The sequence below is a fragment of the Pocillopora verrucosa genome, chromosome 11, assembly GCF_036669915.1.
Source record: "Pocillopora verrucosa isolate sample1 chromosome 11, ASM3666991v2, whole genome shotgun sequence".
NCBI classification, from domain to species: domain Eukaryota; kingdom Metazoa; phylum Cnidaria; class Anthozoa; order Scleractinia; family Pocilloporidae; genus Pocillopora; species Pocillopora verrucosa.
Genome location: NC_089322.1, coordinates 18932686 through 18952249, shown reverse-complemented (window position 1 = coordinate 18952249; position 19564 = coordinate 18932686). Strand labels below are relative to the sequence as shown.

At 38.3% G+C, this 19564-nt stretch overlaps 3 protein-coding genes across 3 annotated transcripts; 2 read left to right on the top strand and 1 right to left on the bottom strand.

The window, feature by feature from the left end:
- Window positions 1-615: 615 nt before the first annotated feature.
- On the bottom strand, window positions 616-4345 carry LOC131787324 (transmembrane protein 243-like). Its single transcript, XM_059104435.2, has 4 exons — window positions 3998-4345; window positions 3569-3619; window positions 2635-2736; window positions 616-2025 (listed from the first exon to the last, which is right to left on the bottom strand). The coding sequence occupies exons 1-4, from the start codon at window positions 4043-4045 to the stop codon at window positions 1903-1905; spliced, it is 324 nt and encodes a 107-aa protein (XP_058960418.2). The 5' UTR covers window positions 4046-4345; the 3' UTR covers window positions 616-1902.
- Window positions 4346-4421: 76 nt separating this feature from the next.
- LOC131787298 (succinate--CoA ligase [GDP-forming] subunit beta, mitochondrial-like) lies at window positions 4422-11569 on the top strand. Its single transcript, XM_059104401.2, has 11 exons — window positions 4422-4523; window positions 5516-5663; window positions 6568-6667; window positions 7161-7251; window positions 8136-8288; window positions 9009-9098; window positions 9446-9542; window positions 9651-9812; window positions 10173-10315; window positions 10458-10578; window positions 11145-11569. The coding sequence occupies exons 1-11, from the start codon at window positions 4434-4436 to the stop codon at window positions 11255-11257; spliced, it is 1308 nt and encodes a 435-aa protein (XP_058960384.2). The 5' UTR covers window positions 4422-4433; the 3' UTR covers window positions 11258-11569.
- Window positions 11570-12350: 781 nt separating this feature from the next.
- LOC131787303 (sulfotransferase 1B1-like) lies at window positions 12351-17821 on the top strand. The gene is made up of 4 exons (XM_066174081.1): window positions 12351-12438; window positions 15679-16044; window positions 16702-16796; window positions 17013-17821. The coding sequence occupies exons 1-4, from the start codon at window positions 12351-12353 to the stop codon at window positions 17286-17288; spliced, it is 825 nt and encodes a 274-aa protein (XP_066030178.1). The 3' UTR covers window positions 17289-17821.
- Window positions 17822-19564: the final 1743 nt, after the last annotated feature.

Genomic DNA, 19564 nt, shown 5'->3' with positions numbered 1-19564 from the left:
GCCCTTCCTAAATAAAGATGACTTGACTTGACAGCTGTGCAATAAAATATGGCATAACGGCATGAAAGTTATGCACAAGGGCTCTAGTGTTATTCAGGGTTTGTATGGGTCCTAATAAACCTGGAAAGTCCTTGAATTTTATTTTGACATTTTCCAGGACTGGAGAGTCCAGGAAAAAGACTTCAGGTCCTGGAAAGTCATGGAAATCTGCTTAACTCAGGCAATTAAGTTTTCAGAATTTATCAGTGTAAGAAATGTATGTACATGTGGACTGTAAAGAGAATTCCTTTTGAAATCTTGGAAGTGAGAGGGTTTAAGGTGAAATTTTAAATCCTGGAAAAATTAATCTGCATCTTGGATAAGTCCTTAAAATTTACTTCTGAAAAAGGGTACAGATCCTGCGTATTGCAGTGTTTTGTGACATATTTCTTGTTATTTTGATGTGGGGCCTCTTGAATAGAATTTCTAGGAAGTATGGTGAATTTTGAGCCATGTTGTCAGGTAAAGGAAAATATTTGATTTATTTGTTTGTCATCAGCAAGGGAAGAGGAAAAATCCAACTTCCCCAATTGGAGCTGAACCCCAGGAGTTCTGATTCACATTAGGCACTGAACGTGATATTCACTTCTTTGACAACTTTATTTCCACCAACAAAGTTTAAAATAATGTCTGTGCATAGATTTTGTCTGTGTTGGTCTGTATAAAGATCTCTTGTTTAAAAAAAATGTACAGAATGGCCAAAGATACATCTCTTTGCTATTCTAGTTCAAAAGTAGTATTCTAAACTTCACCCTTTCACTCCTATAAGTGATCGGGACAGAATTTCTCCCTACAATATCAATACAATATCAACCAGTTAGGTGACGAGAATAAAGGAAAATATCAATATGGGGATAATAAGCTGATCCAATACTAAATTCTCTGAACTAACATAAGAATTGTGAGGCTGACAGTAAGGAGAATTACAAATTTGATCTGGGAATTAAAAGGTTAAACGTTTGCAGTTACTGAATACAAATCCCTAACTTTTCAGAGCAGGCTTTCAAAATACAATTCCTTTTAGTGGTAAATTCACCACTGATCTACTTAAAACTTCATCTTAAATTTATTAACTATGACCAAACAGAAGAACAAAACTATTAAAAAACATTTTGATTTATCTTCCATATGTCATGGATTTTGACCTAAGCTTTGATTCTCCAATCTCAATCAGCCAAAATACTGTTTATATTATCCAGCTAAGATGTCAAAGACTAAACAGGAGAGTTGAATTTCTCAAATTTCACCTATTGTCCAAGGCAAAAAGTTACACTTTGACATAATTGTATAGAAATACTAGTAATTCTTTTTTTATAAGCAAATGACTAAATCTGAGTACAACACTAATGCAACTTAAAGTGTAGAGTAAAAGAAGCAGTACCATCAACAAAAAAGTCAGAAATTTTCAAAGTACGTACACATTGCAAAGCAAGCATTAGTAATACAATAAATTTTTTTTCCCCTTGACTAACCCTACAATTTACTAGAGATTAATGATTACCATAAAGAAGCATTGTCCAAAATCTTTCACTTGCTTCAGCTAATCACACACTAAGAAATTAGAATTGTCACAGTGGTAAATGGTGTAATGCATTATTGATAATGGTTTGCCAACACTTTTTAAAAGTTCATTCCAAGAGCACAACTTTATTGCTAGGAACAAAATTTCTTAGAAAAATTATTTAATATTCGATTACTTTTATTACAACATCACAGTGTTATTGTACACAAATATTAAAAATTTGAGAAGTAGAAAGAGATGCAACGTATTGAATTGTAAGTTTCCAAAAATAAATAGCTTATTTTGTTGATTAGATGTTTGGAAATTCACACATTTGAATTTCTCCTTAGTTGTAGCATTTATTATGCAGTAGTATTGTAGTAGTACACATTTGCACATATACACAGCAAAATAGTTGTAAATGAGTTGAAGTAGATTAGCTTTCGAAACTTTGGATCAACATCTCCTTGTCTGTACCAATAAATCTGTAAAATAATTGCAGTAACAATTAAATAAGTCTTTATTTCTCAATTCTGATGAGTTTAAGCTTGTGGAAAACTCTCTGAATGGTTATGTCATACCTACAGCTGATAATGTTTATGTAAAATTTTTTGCTGTGGAAGTTTTGTCATCTAAATTTACTGTCAGTTGTTTCACAGTAATTTTAATAATAGTTGAATTCCTTTATGGCAAAGGTTATTAGTTAGCTACATGCAAGACAACTCAAACTATAACGGTCTTGATAATTCTTTCTATAATAAAGAAATGGAAAACAGTGAGTGTTTATTGCAAACTAACAGCAGATTAGGGCTACAAAGAGAGAATTTTGCACAATTAAGGTGAATAATAATAATAATAATAATAATGATAATTATAGGACATTTATAATAATTATAGGACATATACAATGCACAAATTCCATAAAATGTTCAAATGCACATGACAAGATTAAAAACAAAACAAAAAAGGCTAAAAAGCTAAAATTACAATTAAGAGTAAATTTACAATGAATCATAAATAAATGAATTTTTTTCTTCTCAGACTATTAGGCCAGGAGAAAAAGTAACAGCCTGGTGCACTTTTAGGTGACTTACCAGAATGAGTTCTGATATGCATATCATTGAGATAATAGAAGCAAGGAAGACATTGATTGCTTTGGGTGGGAAGTGCAATGCCAAAGAGCTTATCAAGGTCTCCTGCAAAAGATGGATTTGTTACTATTTTACAAAATTTTCTCCATTAGTACAAAGTACTGCTACCAGTAAGTAATAAAAGTTTGAGAAGAAATAAGATAGGTTTTTCATGCTTAAACCCCTTAGGATGACTAGCAACTAATTCTCCATACAATATCACCCCTGAATCACTGATACAGAAGCTCTTGATTGTTAAACAAATTCTCCTAGTCACCACCTTAGGAAATGTAAAGAGAACAGTGTAGAGAATATTCATACTGATGTTAGGGTGTAAAGGGTCTTAGTAACTAATAATTTAGTGTATTTGTCATAGAGTATGGTCATGTAAGAGAGGAATGTCCTTAAGGGGATTGCTTTTAGTGACCTTGACCAGACTAGACTGGAGATCCATCAACAAAGAGGTTGCAAATTTCATACATACTGATAAGTATGTGTCACAAAGTGAGCACTATACTGTGATTTGCCTTTTACCAGGACTAACCCTAACAGTTACTGGATATTGATGATTAGCACAGAGAGAAGCAAAGTCCAAAAAGCTCACTTTCCTCAATTAATCAAAGACTTTGGTTGCTTTACATTTTCAATAATTCATTCAGTCAAGAAGTATAATTGGGAACTCACAAAACTGTCAGCAGTGTGTCCTAACCAAATGATTCAGGAGAGAGAGGAGGGGGTGGGGCTGGTTACTAACATCTCATATAGAAAGAGTATAAACTGGGGACATCTCCACGATTTTTGCAACAATGACTAAAAAAGAGTCCCGTGACTCATGAGTCAAAGCGCAACAATGATCCTTGAATGATGTCACGATTGATAAATAATTATTTATACTTACACAGACTAATATGACCGTGACTGCTCCGACGACATAATTAAAGTAGCGATCCTATCGAAAAATATCGAAAATTGTCAGAAATAGAAAAAGCAAAACTTGAAAAAAAATTCATTGACCTTAAGTTTGTTTAATTTTTTCGGAAAATGATATTTACACGAAATTTGGCAAAACAATCAATAGATCATATGAAATGTTGCAAAATTGATGACACGTAGCAACTTGCTTCATCGATCAACGATCAGTTGTATTTTTGTACTAAAACAAAAATTAAAAGTTCGAGGTTTGGTGTTGAAAAACTGTTCAAATCGTTGGTAATCAGATTGTTTTCCATTTACTATTATAAACAACTCGTGATTATAGCTTAAGTAACGACTTGATCACCCTAAGCTATAGGACAGAAAACCTCTTCAACCCGATAATTTTACCTACCCTTGGTCTTGCCTCGCCAAATAACGGCTTATCCAATCCATTATACATTTTTGCTATAAAATTTCCTTCATCGTAAAGACAACGTTAATAAAACAGTTTCTTGGAAAGTTCGAGATATCTTTGATTGATTCTGAGCGAACTCCTGTCGATTACACAGAACTTGAGCTCTCTCCGTCACCAGAAATTGTTCAAAATCTCTGTTCCCTTCTCCAAGTTTAGGGCTGAGTATCAGCAAAACTAAACTTGGGATAACTGGCTCTATGTGTCAATTGGATTGGTGGTAATTAATCGATGTCGTAAACCACCGAATACGATCAGGATCTAGCTTACTTTTCTTCGTAGCTATACTTGGAAAGCGCCCGCGATGCCGGAAGTACGTCATATAGCTGGCTCATTAAGGACGCATGCTCGCAGTTTAGTTCCTTTAAAATCCAACATGGCGGCCTTACCCCGTTATGGAACCATGTCCACAATTTGCAGAAAGTGTGTGGGGCTAACTAACAGATTTTGGCTTCGATCTTCGCAGGTGAGTGTGAATTTATTCTTTTAATTTAACTGTACCTCCACTAATAACTTAGTTGTCAAGTAGCGTAAAATATTTTTGTTGTTTGAGGTAAAGGTATTTTATTTGCATACATGCGCGCGTGGCAACTTTCTTGGATGTGATATTGAGGGCTCGCTTTCAATTTCAATTCGTCTTGTAACTTGTTAGATCAGACTAACTAAGTGAGGGTCTCTATCCGCTTTATACTGATTTTTTTTTTCAATAGAGTTACTAGAATGGGGTTGCACATCTTTGAGATTTTGGGGTCAAGAAAGTTCTAGTAAGTAGGTATTTAAAAATTCGAGGATTTGCCGTTAAAAAATTGTCATTGTTTTACCAAAAGTGACTAAAATGGGATCTTCAACTGGCTACTGAGTAGATAGAATTGGGAGTTTTGAGAGGCCAGCAGCACACACCCAGCAAAAATTGACCCCAGTACTTCCCCCCTCCCCCCTCCTTCCCTCTCTGGGTGTCATAATCAGAAGTACTGGGCTATGTGATGTAGTCAAAATCAAATGGAGGGAGTCAGAGGCAGATGCATATGGTCTGGTGAAAACTAGATTGTTAGAGTCAGATGCACTTGTGGGACCTGAATTTGTTGCCTGTACTTCAGATTGTGACTATGAGAAGGAAAGATGTGAGATCTTGAAGAGTTCCTTGACTCTCTCTTCAAAGCACTTTTCCTTATAAGGGTAAAGGAGTTCTCAGTTCTCTTTTTGAGATTGTAATAATCTGGCCTAAGCAAAATGAGGACTATTAACATTTCTGGATTTAGACTGTATTGATGGCTGATTGATGTGTTTTGTTTTGTTTGGATGCATTTCCTCATGTGTGCCCTTTATGCAGTCTAGTTAATTGGGGGATTATTAGTTGATCCAATACTGAATTCTCCAAACTAACATCACAAGAACTATATGGCAGACAGTGGGGAGAATTATTTATGCAGTCTTGTTAGATCTTGTTTTTATTTCCAGGCCAGTGCAGTTAGTATTACTCCAGTCAGATGGCTGAATCTCCAAGAATTCCAGAGCAAAAAATTAATGGCAGACAATGGTCTTCATGTGCAGCGATTTAAAGTTGCAGAAAGTGGTAAAGAGGCAGTTGCAATTGCCAAGGAACTGAGTAAGTTGGTGGTGAAGATAATTATATTATAAATAACAAATAGGTACCATGTTTCAGTGTGTCAGTTCAGTAATAGATCACAGGTGACATCAAAATGAGGTGAGAACCAAAAAGTGGCACAGAAATGCTGCCAAGTGTGTCACTGATATTCCTATCACATTTTCCACATCTGCAGTGATCTGTAACTGAACAGACTCATGACAACATGGAATCTAATTTTTTTATGTAATAAAGAAGCCAAAATATGTTGATGGTGACACCATCTAAGCATTTGTTCTCCAATAGATCATAGGTATGAACCAATCAAAATATGTGTATCATCCCAATTATTATATATCAGTAATCATAATTTGATAGGGTTTGTCTTAACATAAGAATGGTTTTGATGCCAGTCCATGATTAAGGTGCAAATCTGTGTCACTACATGTGGGTGTATATCACTGAAAATATCAGAAGACACATTTTTTAAGTGTCTGACACTCATGTATGGTTACAGTGCTATCAAGGTATCCAGTTAACCATTCCACTCCTAGGGGTGATCAATAAGTTGTTTCTCCTTACAGTATCGGTAGGCTACTTTGCAAATCATGCAGAAAGACAGATAATAAATAATTTTGACTGATTCTAACATCAATGTCTGGCTTAAAAAAAGATTTTCAAATATGCCGGAGAATGTTAGAAATCATAACTCTGGGAGTTTAAAAGTTCAAATTTTCCAGGAGAGCATTCCTCAAAGCTCCCGTAGAAGAGTGGCTGTGTTGCTTTGTGACACACCTTGCTCACTAGGCAAGCATAATTTAATTCATCCACCTCTAAATTCAGGTCTTATACCTCTTAAAATTTCTAATGACAGCCCTGATATTTAGATAGTGCAGCTGCCATTAACAACATTGTTATGTTGTAGATGCTAAAGAATTTGTACTAAAAGCACAAATCCTTGCTGGTGGAAGAGGCAAGGGAACATTCACTAGTGGCCTTCAAGGAGGTGTTCATTTGACATCAGAGTAAGTCAGTGTTTACCAAATTGCATTGTTTCTCATGAGGTATGCTTGTATTGAAAGCATTTTTGTTCTTTGGTAAGGTTAAAATAATGAAAATCTAATTCATAACCATATAGTTTACATATTTTTAAATTTATCTCTTGTGTTTTACCCAAGAGCACAACAATTAAGCACCAGGGCTTATAATAACCTTTTTCACCCTAATACCAGTCTGTTTTTTCTCCCTACTGTTCTCTATACATTTTTTAAGGTGCTGACAAGGAGAATTTGTTTAACAATCAAGAGCTTCTTAAGTTGGTCATCATAATGTTCATTCTTGCAACCTTAATGTCTGATTCAGAGGAGATATTGTTTGGAGAAATTAGATATTAGTCACTGTTTGGTGTCTTAAGGGTTAAATTCCAATGTCTTCATCATTACACGCCACTAATTTCTCACTTTGTGGTACTTTAAAATTTTTTGTTACTGATTTATTTTACTCATTTTTTGTATTCAGTCCAGAAAAAATTGGTGAATTGACAGACCAGATGGTGGGATACAACTTAACAACAAAACAAACACCTCCTGATGGAGTGCTTGTGCAAAAGGTAAACAATGATAGTATCAGGATTTAATCTTTCCTTGTATGTTGATGTCATTACAATGTCAAGGTAGGTTAAGTCTGGGTACTAGACAATTATGAATAGACATTCTGATATGTGGTATATGACATAAGAAGTCACCCTGTCTTGCCCGTCAGTCTCGTATTCATGTAACAGGTGTGTCGTCGGGGATTGTTTTGGCTACACAGCCAAGTTTGCATATATTGTAGGGTCAGTAAATAAATCTCTGTTGAGTTTTTTCACTTCTCACTCATATTTTGGACGTAGAACAATGCAATATGCTACACTATATGCAACATCTCTTTTCTTAAAAACTTATTATCTTGTTTACTTTGGTTACATTTTGTTTAAATATTCCATATACAAGTGTTACTTCATCTTTCAGATTTGAATTGGGTGTGGTTCAACTTAAGAGTCGGAGGAAACCCCAAAAAATATTTTTTGTGTGCTTATTGTCCCCATTTTTGGCGCAAGTTTGAGTGATCAGTCTCTGGCATTATGACGACCAGTGACCTTCATTGTTTATATCAATGATTATTGGCTAGACACAGGTGCTATGATGAAGAGTATTTCCTTTGTGTCGTTAACCCTTCACTCCCAAGATCTCATTAGCAATTCTCCTTACTTTCTGCCACACAATTCTTATGATGTTAGTTTGGAGAATGTAGTATTAGATCCACTAATAATCCCCTAATGGATACTTATTCTTTATTCTCATTACTTGTATGCTTGACATCATCTTGATGTTGAAAGGAGAAATTTTGTTTTGATCACTTATGGGAGTCACAAGGTTAAAAGAAACAGCCAATGATTTCACAAGTAAATTACGAGGATATAAAAATAGAATATATTTTCTGATTTTTTGGCAGGTAATGGTAGCAGAGAGTTATGACATTTCACGTGAGACCTATTTAGCCATTTTAATGGACAGAGGTTATCAAGGACCTGTTATTGTGGGAAGTCCTAAAGGTGGCGTAGATATCGAGGAAGTCGCAGAAAAAACACCTGAACACATACACAAGGTGACTTAGACCATTCTAACTAAAAAACCTGATCAGCATTAATCTTACATTAGAGGGCTTGTCGATTGACTTTCGTAAAAACAAAACCAAAGGAGGAGGGTATTGGGATTTTCGATTTTGCGGTTTTGGCCATTTATAAGATCGGTTTTCCGTTTTTTTTTTTTTTTCGCTAAGAAACGTCGGTTTTTTCGGTTTTGGTTTTCGTTGTAGTTTGTGGATTTTCCGTTTTTCAGCATTTGGTTTTCCGTTTTGTTAAAAAACACTAATGGGTGTTCTGATTTGGTATCCGATGTGGTTTTGGTTTTTCCTATTTCCGGTTTCTTCTCGATCTGAGCGGCAATAAGGCGCCTTCACTGATCTCGAGTAGCCGAGAAAACCTCTGTTTGCTCCACTTGTCACTGACTGTATCGGATCGATTTGGGTTTCATTTAACTGGGATGTGAAAATTTATCGGTTTTGATGATTTTGCCTACGCTTTTCGGTTTTAATCAATGAGAAGAAAGCAAAATACCCTGAAGAACTAATGAGAACTCAAAGTGAAACCAACCACACAGCCAACCAAGCGCGTGAAGACGCGGGCAACCAAGTTGCGATTGGTGTAAGTTTCGCATGTGATTGGTTGAGAGAGTGGGGCGAGTTTTCCGCAAAATAAAGCAAATCCAATGCAATCTCTATCGTGCAAGAAGTCGTGAATATTTTCTCGACTTTTTTCATTTGCAGGTTGCTGTTGACATCTTTAAGGGGATCACTGACAAAGATGCAAGATACCTTGCGGAGAAATTAGAATTTCAAGGACCTTTGTTAGAAGAAGTAGGTTAATTGGACAGAAATTCATGTACATGTAAAAATTAACTCGTAACGAATGGTCCCCTGCAAAACAGGTAATTGCGTTTCCCAAGAATTGTAATGTTTCCTGAGACGGAGCCGATTTAAGTGACATTTGATACACGGCACAACAAAGACTCTAGAGCACGCAATGATAAAACAAATCGCACAAGAGCGCTTTTTTACTGAATGTCGGAAAACGCGAGTGACCAAGTCGTGATTGGATTTATTGTACAAAGTACATTGCATAAACTCATTTGGAACGCTGCAAGTCTGCGCATTCTGATTTTAATGAGCAATTTTTTATTACTAATTTGGTTTGTGTCTTACAGGCCGCAGAACAGATAAAGGCACTTTATAAGCTGTTTCTTAAAGTCGATGCAACACAAGTAGAAATTAATCCTTTTGGTGAAACACCTGACGGAAAAGGTTTGCAAAACTTTCGTGCAAAAATGCTGTTTTACTTGGAAATTATGGAGGATGGTGTTTTACTTAATATTGTATATTAAAAGAACATTTTATTTCAAACTGTTTCAGTTGTTTGCTTTGACGCTAAGTTCAACTTTGACGACAGTGCCAAGTTCCGACAGAAGGAAGTGTTTGCAATGGATGATCAGAGTGAAAGCGACCCACGAGAGGTGGAGGCTGGAAAGTATGACCTGAATTATATTGGCCTGGATGGAAACATTGCCTGTCTTGGTGAGGACGATAGCATAGAGTACAAATATCCTGCGATATGTACGGTTATTTGGACAGTTGGTTATTTGGACATTTGGTTATTTTGTACTGTAAAAAACCTGTTTGACCAGTCGGCTGCGCGCTATACGCTTCTCTATCCGCTTTGCTTTTCCCGCTTATGAGAAATAAACAGAAAGACTTAGCAGAAAAAAAAGCAGTTAGATAGTAAATAACTTATCAGACGTTTTGGTGTGTAGTATCGCTGAGTATTTTTACTCGTTGTTTGTATTTTGTTGTTCGTATGAAAATACGGCAAAACTCGTAAAAGTACTCAACGATAGTACGCACCAAAACGTCTAATAAGATATTTTTATTTCCTAGTGAATGGCGCCGGGTTAGCGATGGCAACCATGGACATCATCAAACTTCACGGGGGTACCCCAGCGAACTTCTTAGATCTTGGGGGTGGAGTGAAGGAGGAAGGAGTCTTTCAAGCTTTCAACATTGTAACAAAGGACCCTAGAGTGAGTAACGACTTTGATGCCCTCGTTTTCTCTCGTTTTTTGTATTGTTATTGTTCTTTTGTTACACACAAACTCCGATAGCAGTCACGGCGCTCAATCCAGAAGCATTTGCAGTTATTTTGGGATCTGTTTCTCTTTTAAGGTAAAATCTATTTTGGTGAATATATTTGGCGGCATCGTCAACTGTGCCACCGTAGCAGATGGAATCACTTCAGCGTACAAAAAACTCAAGGTTAATGTTCCTGTAGTGGTGCGTTTAGAAGGTAGGTTGTTGATAATTTTAATGTGACGCGTGAACACTGTAATTAATTTGAGTTAAAGACTACTTCAAACATTTTCATCGGGAACACTGCCGCAGATAGTTTTCCCGTCTTCTCTGTCAGCCAGTGGAACCACGCCACTGTCTGATTGTGTGCATGTGGCTGTTAGATTATTAGGATTATGATGGGTCAAATATCATGTAGCATAGAAAACTGTGCGGCAGGTTTCCTGCCCTTTTAAGCTTCTCTATGGTGCCATGCTTCTTGCTGTTTGGTCAGCAGACTGAAAGTCGTATTCTGATTGGCAAGTCTTCCCGCCGTCACTGTTAGTCGGTGGTGCCACGCTTCTCTCTCATAGGTTAGCTGGCAAAGAGTCGCATTTTGATTGGACATATATCTTCTGTCGTTTATCATCGGGAACGAAGCCGCACTTTTCCTGCCATTTTAGGTTGTTGTGCCGCCTTCTTCCTGGTTGAGTTGCTGACTACAAGTTTGCATTCTGAAAGGTCAAATGTCAAATGTATGGTATGGGACAATTCTCACCAACTGTTTTTCGTTTTAATATAAAGGTACAAATGTGGAAGAGGCCAAAAGAATTCTCAGAGATAGCGGAATGCCGCTGATCCCAGCAGATGATATGGATGACGCGGCCCAAAAAGCAGTCACAAGTCTTACGAACTAACGTCTGTTTTTGGACCATCTAGTTAGTTACCAATCCTTTAACCTCTTGCGCTAAAATCGCAGGGTCCTCGATCGATGGGTGGATCTAAGTCGTGCGCAAGAAGGCCTAAATGATTAAAAAAATTGAGGACAGACTCTATGGTCAGAGTATGAACGTTGTGCCTGGTACATTGTTTGTGAATAATACATGGCTTGGATTAGAACTTTGAAATGTAATGGCTGAATTTTACGAGTATCGTTTACCTCCGGGAGTTCACACAATGGGACTTGAGTGTTTTGATAGGCCTTTTTATCATAAAAATTAAGCACAAAATTTTTCAGGTTTGTCATGGTCGTGTTAATTCTTCGCCATTTTTGGCCTCCCTTGTCCTTTCCAGTTTATTCTTCTTTTGCTGTGTTTGTCTACTTTATCACGCGGTCATTTTGAAGTTAAGGCAATTTTTGATAATGCTAAAATGACTCCACCCTGCGTAGCCGGCGCTTTTGTGAGCCGAGAAAATAATCAGTGAAGCTGCGAAGAATTGGAGCTTTAACCTCGCTGCACATTTACCAGGACAGTTCAGCAGAGCTACAACACTGCGCTTTGAGCCAATTTGGGTTCACACGATCAATGAAAGTATATCAGCCCTAACATCAGAATGTGTATTATCCATACCTTTTTCGATACCTTTCCGTGGAAGAAAGGAGAAAACGTGCTTAGGCCAATCCAGAAGATTAGACGTACTGGAGAGGACGTGAAAAAAAAAATTAAATGAAAATAACGGCCAGTGCGAAACCTTGCTCCATGCCCACAACTCATGCAAAAAAAAGTTAAAACTGATAAATAAGAACATCATTCCCCCCTCCTCCACTCCTTTCGTGCTTCGTCAGGAGAGGCAGACGTCGCAGAACTCACTCAACGCAATAAGGAGGGAGAATGTTGCGTGACTACTTTTACAGCGGTCACGAGAAAAACAAAAGAAGGAGGGTACGTAAGTGTTGCGCAACTATGGGCAGCCGTCACCACCAATCGCTTGTTGGTTTCGGCGAGATAGCCTTCACGTCACGCCACCAAAAATGCAAACCTCAAATGGAACAGCGATCTGCTGGGGGGCATGACGTCATTGAATGCGAAGAATGTCGCGAAACCATCACAAGGTGTAAGAGTCTTACTTCGCCTTGCCGTAAAGCAGAGCCAATTCGGTGAGTTTCTCCTTTTTTTCCCACCGATATTACATTTATTCGTTGTCGTTCATGTAAGTGTTAATTAAAATAGCAACGAGACTGGATTCTAACACGGTTTGCCGGCCTCCCGGTTTACCACAGTTTGCACGCGTTGGTGAGCCTGAATGTTTAGAGTATTAAGTAGTGTTAAGACGTACATTAAATGTCGATTGCCGAGCTCTCTTTTCTTTTCTGACTCGCGCTTACTTTTCAATGAGAGTTTAACTGCAAAGGCTCTTTGAACATTGCAGGAGTACTTGAGAAGTTGGATTTTGTGTGTGCCTCGGACGCTATGGTGAGTAAAACTGATATCCTTGATCCGTTTTGACATGTTTCAATCAAACACGTAGTGTTTGCCAAAGCAACCTTTTATCCGAGTTGGTTTTATCGTCCGGCACACCGATTCAAGCATTCTGATATCACTTTTATTGAAGAATGTCAAAACGATCAAGTATATCAGTTTTCTTACCATGGAGGGCTCGACGATCGACATTTAATGCACGTCATAATTAACAATTGGTTCATACGTTCGCGTGCGTTCATCGAGATATGAAGCACGCGGGAAGTTTGGAGAGCACGAAAGATGCGTAAGAGTTGCTCAAGGCGTAGCTGAGAGCAACTCTAGCTTCTTGAGTGCTCTCCAAACTTCCCAAGTGCTTCATATCTCGATGAACGCACAGCTGACGTATGAACCAATTGTTTTATAACATTTTCAACCTGATTTATAACATAGATAGTAAATTTGTGTAATCAAATTCAATTGCGCGAGCGTGCTTCATATTTCTTTTGTGCAAAAAAATTTTCCATCGGGTTGAAAATGTTATAAAACAATTGGTTCTGAAATTAAGAGATCCTCGCAGCTAAGAACACTACTGAAACGAGTAGTTGATAATAGGACCTGAAAAAAATTCAGGCCCGAACGGGATTTGAACCCCAATTGGTTCATGCGTCAGCTGTGCGTTCGTCGAGATATGAAGCACTTAAGAAGTTTGGAGAGCACTCAAGAAGCTAGAGTTGCTCTCGGTTACGCCTCAAGCAACTCTTATGCATCTTTCGTGCTCTCCAAACTTCCCGCGTGCTTCATATCTCGATGAACGCACGCTGACGTATGAACCATTTGTTAAGGAAATTTTTTTTTCTCGAGGGATTTGTTTGCTGATGTCATGAGCGTGCACAATAGGAATATGAAGCACGCTCGCGCAATTGAATTTGAATTTGGTTTCGGCAAGATTGTCTTCACGTCACGCCATAAGCAAGCTCGACGATTCGCCACAAAATCGAAATATTTCATGCAATACTAAGCGATCTAATGTTCAGTTAGAGCGTCTGATGTTCTGCAAAGACGTGTGTAAGCTGTACCATTCGACATTACGCCAAGCCATTTCACGCAGCGCTACACTGTTTGTAAGTACGCTGTACCATTCGATATAACGTTGAGCCATTTCATGCAACGCTACACCATTTGTGTGTATGCCGTACCATTCGACATAACGCTGAGCCATTTCACGCAACGCTACACCATTTGTGTGTACGTTGTACCATTCGACATTACGCTGAGCCATTTCACGCAACGCTACACTGTTTGTATGTACGCTGTACCATTCGACATTACACTGAGCCATTTGACGCAAGGCTACACCATTTGTGTGTACGCTGTACAATTCTAAATTACGCTGAGCCATTTGACGCAACGCTACACCGTTTATGCGTACGCTGTGCTACTCGACATTATCCTGAGCCATTTGACGCAACGCTACACCGTTTGTGAACTATCTTGCAAATGAGTGCTAAGCTATTCGTAATTGAGCTAGTCCATTTCACAATTTCATGTTCCAACTCGACATGGGCAACTGGATCGTTTATCATTTGGCTAGACTATTCATGTTTAGGGTGTTCTGTTTCATGAAGGAAAATTAAACCGTCTATAATTTGTTCATGCCATTCCTTTATTAGCTATTCTATCCTGCAGCTGATCCTTAAATCAGCTTCGTATTTGCTGATCTATTTGACATCCTTGTATTTTTGGTGGTGACGGCCGCTCATACCGCAACAGTGTACACGTTACATATATCTTTTACTACCGTAATATGCAGTGGAGGCATCGGAAAGTCATCGGTGACATCCGGAAAGGCACCAAGAAGAATTCTATTCACGTTTTGTAACTTGCAGAAAATAATAGTGTTGTGAGGCCGAAACGTAACTAAGTTATATTTCGCTAATTTAAAAGTTAAGCAATTTTCCAAAAGCTTTGACTGGCACCATATTTTTTTTATTGCCAAATTAACCAACGGAGGCATCGGGAAGGCATCGGTGACACCGGGAAAGGCATCAACAAGAATGATATTTACGTTATGTAACTTGTTGTGTGACGAAAAATAAGTATTTTGACTTGTTTAAGGCGTTAATCACAGCTGGCTTACTTTTCACTTGAATTTTTACAATCATATTTCGACTTTTGTTTCCGGAAAAATGAAAAGCTAAGCAACTCTACAAAAATTTCGTTTTCGATCGATTTTTATATTTTTAGAGACATTTATAAGTTTGTATCCACAGCCTAAGATAAGAAATTTAAATATTTCCATTAAAGTTATTTAACGGTATATTATATATATTTCAATCGCCCCCATTTCACGTAAAGAAAGGACAAGAAGGAAAACACTGAGCTTCGAAAAACAGCCAAGTTGAGGCCAATGTCTCTCCCATCCTTAAATTTTTATAATCAAGACCACTCGTTTTGGGACCTTTTCTCAAAAGATCCAGACGTTAAAATAATTCTGTTTTCCCTTCGATTTTTTTTTTCCTATCATTTCAATTTAACAAATGCACTCGGCGATGAAAACTTCGTCAGAACCGAACAAAGGCCACAAATTTTGAATTCTGCGATGTTCTCCACTGTTGGCTCCATCACGTTACGATTCTGGATTTTTGACACTCGCGAAAGTCTATTTTAGTTGACTACCAAGGACTGTCTTACTTACCTTGGTAAATAAAAGTCTATATACGACGTTAAATTCATCATCTGGTTCAATGTTAAAGTCAGCTTTAAAATTTTAACTCTGCTCCTCTGACAAGATGCCGCCCTTACGGCAGGTGAAATGTTGTGTAAGCGTCTCCGTGCACATCCAGGACAACACTTGCATGGAAAAACTGGCCACAGCTATCGCACCCAAGCCAATCCTCTCCATCGTTGTAAAATAAATTTTTTTTTCCTTTTTTCAGGAACAACCTGGGTGCAAGAAATTGTCTGGCAAATACTCAATGATGGAAAAATCAGCGAAGAAAGGATGGAAAGTCGCCATCCCTTTTTGGAAAAAAATCAGCTTTTCGATAGGCCTAGAGACGAGTCAGACGGGCAGAAGGTCTCCGTGACTTCTCGGCCCAGTCCCCGCTTAATTAGGTCACATCTTCCTTACCATGTGATTCCGATGAGTAAAGAGGAGAGCAAAAGAAGCAAGTATATTTACGTGGCAAGAAATCCAAGAGACGTTGCTGTTTCATATTATCACTTCGTCCTAAGCTTTGGCCCTAGCAGTTACTTTAATGGGACGTGGGAGTTCTTTGTAAAGTTGTTTCTTGAGGGCAAAAGTAAGGATTTTTATTCGTTGGAAATAGTTTTCGCTGTAAACTAAGCGGAAGTTTGACGGCATTGCGAGCTCGCCTCCTACTGTCTCTGCAAGTTCGCCACCTGAGGAAAAACAAGCTCGCTCCCACCTTTATCAGTTCGCCCCCAAATCTTTCAAAGGTACGATGATTTCGATAGCAAAACAATGCGTTCTGCCTCAAGAAAACGTGTTGAACGATTTAGTTTCTGAAGAAATTGTGGGGCTGCTTCGGTGTGGTGGTATATAACGAGAGAACTCATTTGTTTCTATCAACTGAGTTGATAATGTAAATTGGCCACCGCAAAGAGTTTCAAAGCTCACGTTTCGCGCGTTAGCCCTTCGTCAGAGTAAAAGAAAAGCCATTTGCCATTCGCTCTGACAAAGGGCTAACGCGCGAAACGTCAGCTTTGAAACTCTTTACGGTAGCCAATTTACATTATGAACTCGGTTGATAAAACAAAAATTATCTTGAAAGGTTTAGGGGCGAGCTGGGAAAGGTAGGTGCAAACCTGTGTCACTTCAGGGGGCGAACTCGCAAAAGACGGTAGGAGAGCAAACTTGCAATGGGGTGAAACTTCTCTAAACCGTTAGATATCTGTGATCAAATGAAATGATTGTAAATTTGAATAATTTCCTGCAGATTCATATGGCTTTTGGTCTGATCACGTGCTGCCCTGGTGGAAACACAGAGATGAACCTCACGTCTTATTTCTCAAATATGAAGATTTAAAGAAGGTGAGCTATTTTTATGCTTTACTCATCTTTGTTTTAGTTGGACTACAAACACATAAGATCAACCTTCACTAGTCCGACCATTATAACGCGAATCCGAGACTGTTATCAGTAAGGAAGCAGATATTGCGCAACCATAAAACCCCTCTAAATAAATAGTGAATAGTTGCACAAGTCTAAACTTGTAATGATTTCCATAAAAACCCATTTACCTTTCAGGATCTTTGCGGTAACGTTCGAATGATCAGCGAATTTCTCGAGAAGCCACTTTCAGATGAAATGATCCGCAAAATCACCCACCAGTGTACGTTTGCGGAAATGAAGAAAAACTCCAACTCTTATGTCATTTCGGCATATGCTACAAAACCAAACTTGCTTCGCAAGGGTCAGATTGGAGACTGGAAGAGCCTCTTCAGTGAAGATTTAAACAAGCAATTTGAAGAAACGTTCTTGACGAAATTGAACGGGACTGGACTGCATTTTGACACAGAATAACAAACATTGATTGGTTTTCAATTTGAAAATCGATTCCTTGTAAAATGCATTTTAGTAATGTAGTGCTTTTATTTGCAATTCTTCAAGCTATTGCGTAGCTAAGCAAAGCAATCTCTTTTCTGTGAAGCGGGCACGGATGAAGAGTAATATGGGTGTGGTAGAGTGACCTAAAGTTTGTACATGGAGAGAAAGCGAAAACGTTAATCTCTTTCCCAGATCCTACCATTTAACTACAACTGAAAAGTCGGACTTTACAACTACTTGGCCGTGGAGAGTCTGGATACGAGACTACAAAAACGTAGAGGGTGGGGAGGGGGTGGGGGAAGAGGTTATTGGGGAGAAAGAAGGAAAATCTCCACCCTACCCATCCCCTAAAGCTTATGAGAAGAAATCTTTCGTCGCGGACGTCAAACAACAGTACATTTTTCCTCCTCCTATGGCAGCTTCTCCAGGATCTTGATGATCTTGTTTTACAAACAGAACGAGAAGAACTTCAACTCCACTGAGAGCTACGAAGGCTCCTGACATGTAAAACGTTGGAGGGTACAGTCCGAAACTGTTCGCTACGAATTCAGCCGACGTGATATCACTGGTATCAGAATACCGATGTAGATGAAAGACCAGTTCATTTTCTATCACCTAGGGAGGGAGGGCTGGGAGAATTTTGGTCGTGTCACGATAAAATCAACCCATTCCCCCCATAAGGCTCTTTGACATTCTTATGACCCCCCTCCCTCCCCCCCTTACTGACAGTTAATTGGCAGTCAACTTTCTTTAGTTCCCTCTCTTTATACTCTGTTAGCGACGACTAATCTTCCCCTCCTTCGTTCTCACCAAAATCCGTACCATCTCCCAAGTCTTCAGCGTAGTCGGGAAAAGGGAACACAGATTAAAATTTTTTTGGAAGTATACTTGAATCTTCACTAAGATGAAGAGGGACTTTTATTCGTCGCTTTCGGTGGACGGGAGTGTAAAATTGGTGAATTGACAGACCAGATGGTGGGATACAACTTAACAACAACACAAACACTTCCTGATGGAGTGCTTGTGCAAAAGGTAAACAATGACAGTAACAGGATCTACTCTGTCCTTGTATGTTGATGTCATTGCAATGTCAAAATAGGTTTAGTCTGGGTACTAAACAATTATGAATAGACATTCTTATATGTGGTATATGACGTAGGAAGTCACGCTGTGGCGCCCATCAGTCTCGTATTCATGTAACAGGTGTGTCATAGGGGATTATTATGGCTACACAGCCGAGTTTTCTTACATTGTAGGGTCAGTAAATAAATCTCTGTTGAGTTTTCTTCACTTCTCACTCATATTTTGGACATGGAACAATGCCATACGCTACACTATATGCAGCATCTCTTTTTCTTAAAAACTTAATATCTTGTTTACTTTGGTTACATTTTGTTTAAATATTCCATATACAAGTGTTACTTCATCTTTCAGATTTAAATTGGTTGTGGTTCAGCTTAAGAGTCAGAGGGAACCCCAAAAAATATTTTTTGTGTGCTTATTGTCCCTATTTTTGGTGCAAGTTTGAGTGATCAGTCTCTGGCATCATGACGACCAGTGACTTTCATTGTTTATATCAATAACTATTGGCTAGACACAGGTGCTATGATGAAGAGTTTTTCCTTTGTGTCTTTAACCCTTTCACTCCCAAGATCTCATTAGCAATTCTCCTTACTATCTGCCATACAATTCTCATGATGTTAGTTTGGAGAATGTAGTATTAGATCTTCTAATAATACCGTAATGGATACTTATTCTTTATTCTCAGTACTTGTATGCTTGACATCATCTTGATATTGTAAGGAGAAATTCTGTTTTGATCACTTATGGGAGTCACAAGGTTAAAAGAAACAGCCAATGATTTCACAAGTAAATTATGAGGATAAACAAGAATACATTACTTGGAAAAATAGAATATATTTTCTGATTTATGGCAGGTAATGGTAGCAGAGAGTTATGACATTTCACGTGAGACCTATTTAGCCATTTTAATGGACAGAGGTTATCAAGGACCTGTTATTGTGGGAAGTCCTAAAGGTGGTGTAGATATCGAGGAAGTCGCAGAAAAAACACCTGAACACATACACAAGGTAACTTTGACCATTCTGACTCAAAAACCTGATCAGCGTTAATCTTACATTAGAGGGCTTGTCGATTGACTTTCGTAAAAACAAAACCAAAGGAGGGGGGCAGTGGGATTTTCGATTTTGCGGTTTTGGCTATTTATAAGATCGGTTTTCCGTTCTTTTTTT